Source organism: Nomascus leucogenys, chromosome 22a, assembly GCF_006542625.1.
Source record: "Nomascus leucogenys isolate Asia chromosome 22a, Asia_NLE_v1, whole genome shotgun sequence".
In the NCBI taxonomy this organism is placed as follows: Eukaryota; Metazoa; Chordata; class Mammalia; order Primates; family Hylobatidae; genus Nomascus; species Nomascus leucogenys.
This window is the reverse complement of record NC_044402.1, coordinates 41,558,724-41,559,933: the sequence shown is the minus strand read 5'-3', so window position 1 is coordinate 41,559,933 and position 1,210 is coordinate 41,558,724. Positions and strand designations below refer to the sequence as shown.

The 1,210-nt window shown below is 49.8% G+C and overlaps 1 gene segment (V, D, J or C); it reads left to right on the top strand.

Annotated features, from left to right (window-relative positions):
* Positions 1 to 248: 248 nt before the first annotated feature.
* LOC101176023 lies at positions 249 to 933 on the top strand. The segment is given in 2 exon segments: positions 249 to 532; positions 624 to 933. Coding segments are annotated over 2 exon segments (351 nt in total).
* Positions 934 to 1,210: the final 277 nt, after the last annotated feature.

Sequence of the window (1,210 nt, the reverse complement as noted above, 5' to 3'; positions counted from 1 at the left end):
GAGTACAAATCATTTACAGCTTGATCCACTCAGCCTGAATCTTTTCCACTTTGATTCACAAACTTCTATTTCTTCTCCTTTGAACCCCTAATTTGCTCCCTATGTCCCTCATGGAGCGTGTAACCATCCAAAGGTTGCCAGGGGTAAGGCCAGGAAGCACCAGCTAGACAGTAAAAGTCGCTGGTCCCACGTGTGGGCTCTAGGGGGCGATGCAGTGTAAGGTCTGTCCTGGGCATAGGCGGAGCGGCAGTCCTCCTCCTCACAGAGCTTTGAGGAGCTGGACCAAAACTGTGCTCCACAGAGAGAAGATACCGATGCCGGGAAGCACCAGTGCCCTGAGGAAGGGCCATTTCTAAAAGCCCTGTGCTGACACAGGGGTGCTGGTTCCTCTTCAAGAGCCCACTCTCTGGGGTGGGGCCATATCTCCAGCAGAGGTGGGCTGGAAAGGACCCCCCCACCCCGCCTGCCGTGAGCTGAGCTGGAGCCATGGCCTCTGCACGCATCTCGACGCTTGCGATGCTCTTCACATTGAGTGAGTAATATCCCCTTCCCATTTTCCACTGGCATGATCCACTTACATGCTCTCCAGCAGCTTCACTGATACAGCATGGATTAATTTACAGGTGGGCTGAGAGCTCAGTTGGTGGCTCAGCCGGAAGATCAGGTCACGGTAGCTGAAGGGAATCCTCTGACCGTGAAATGCACCTATTCAGTCTCTGGAAACCCTTATCTTTTTTGGTATGTTCAGTACCCCAACCAAGGCCTCCAGTTCCTTCTGAAATACATCGCAGGGGACAACCTGGTTAAAGGCAGCTATGGCTTTGAAGCTGAATTTAACAAGAGCCAAACCTCTTTCCACCTGAAGAAACCATCTGCCCTTGTGAGCGACTCCGCTTTGTACTTCTGTGCTGTGAGAGACACACACTGATAGGGGCTGCAGGGGGAGCAGAACACAAACTCTTGAGTCTAGTAAAGCCCATTTTCTTGAAGTCTTTGTTCCTTCACGTGAGAGCGGTGTGGTTCCAGGATATGTCACTTGTGTTAAACTACAATTTAAAACCATAGAATTTGCTCATTCAGCAAGTGTTTATTGAGTCCTGATGTGCCAGGTACTGGGCTAAGCACCGGTCATAAAAAGGTGAAAGAAATGTAAAACAAGTAGAAAAAAACATAGGGGAAAATTACCATGACTTTGGTCTGGGCAAGAAGT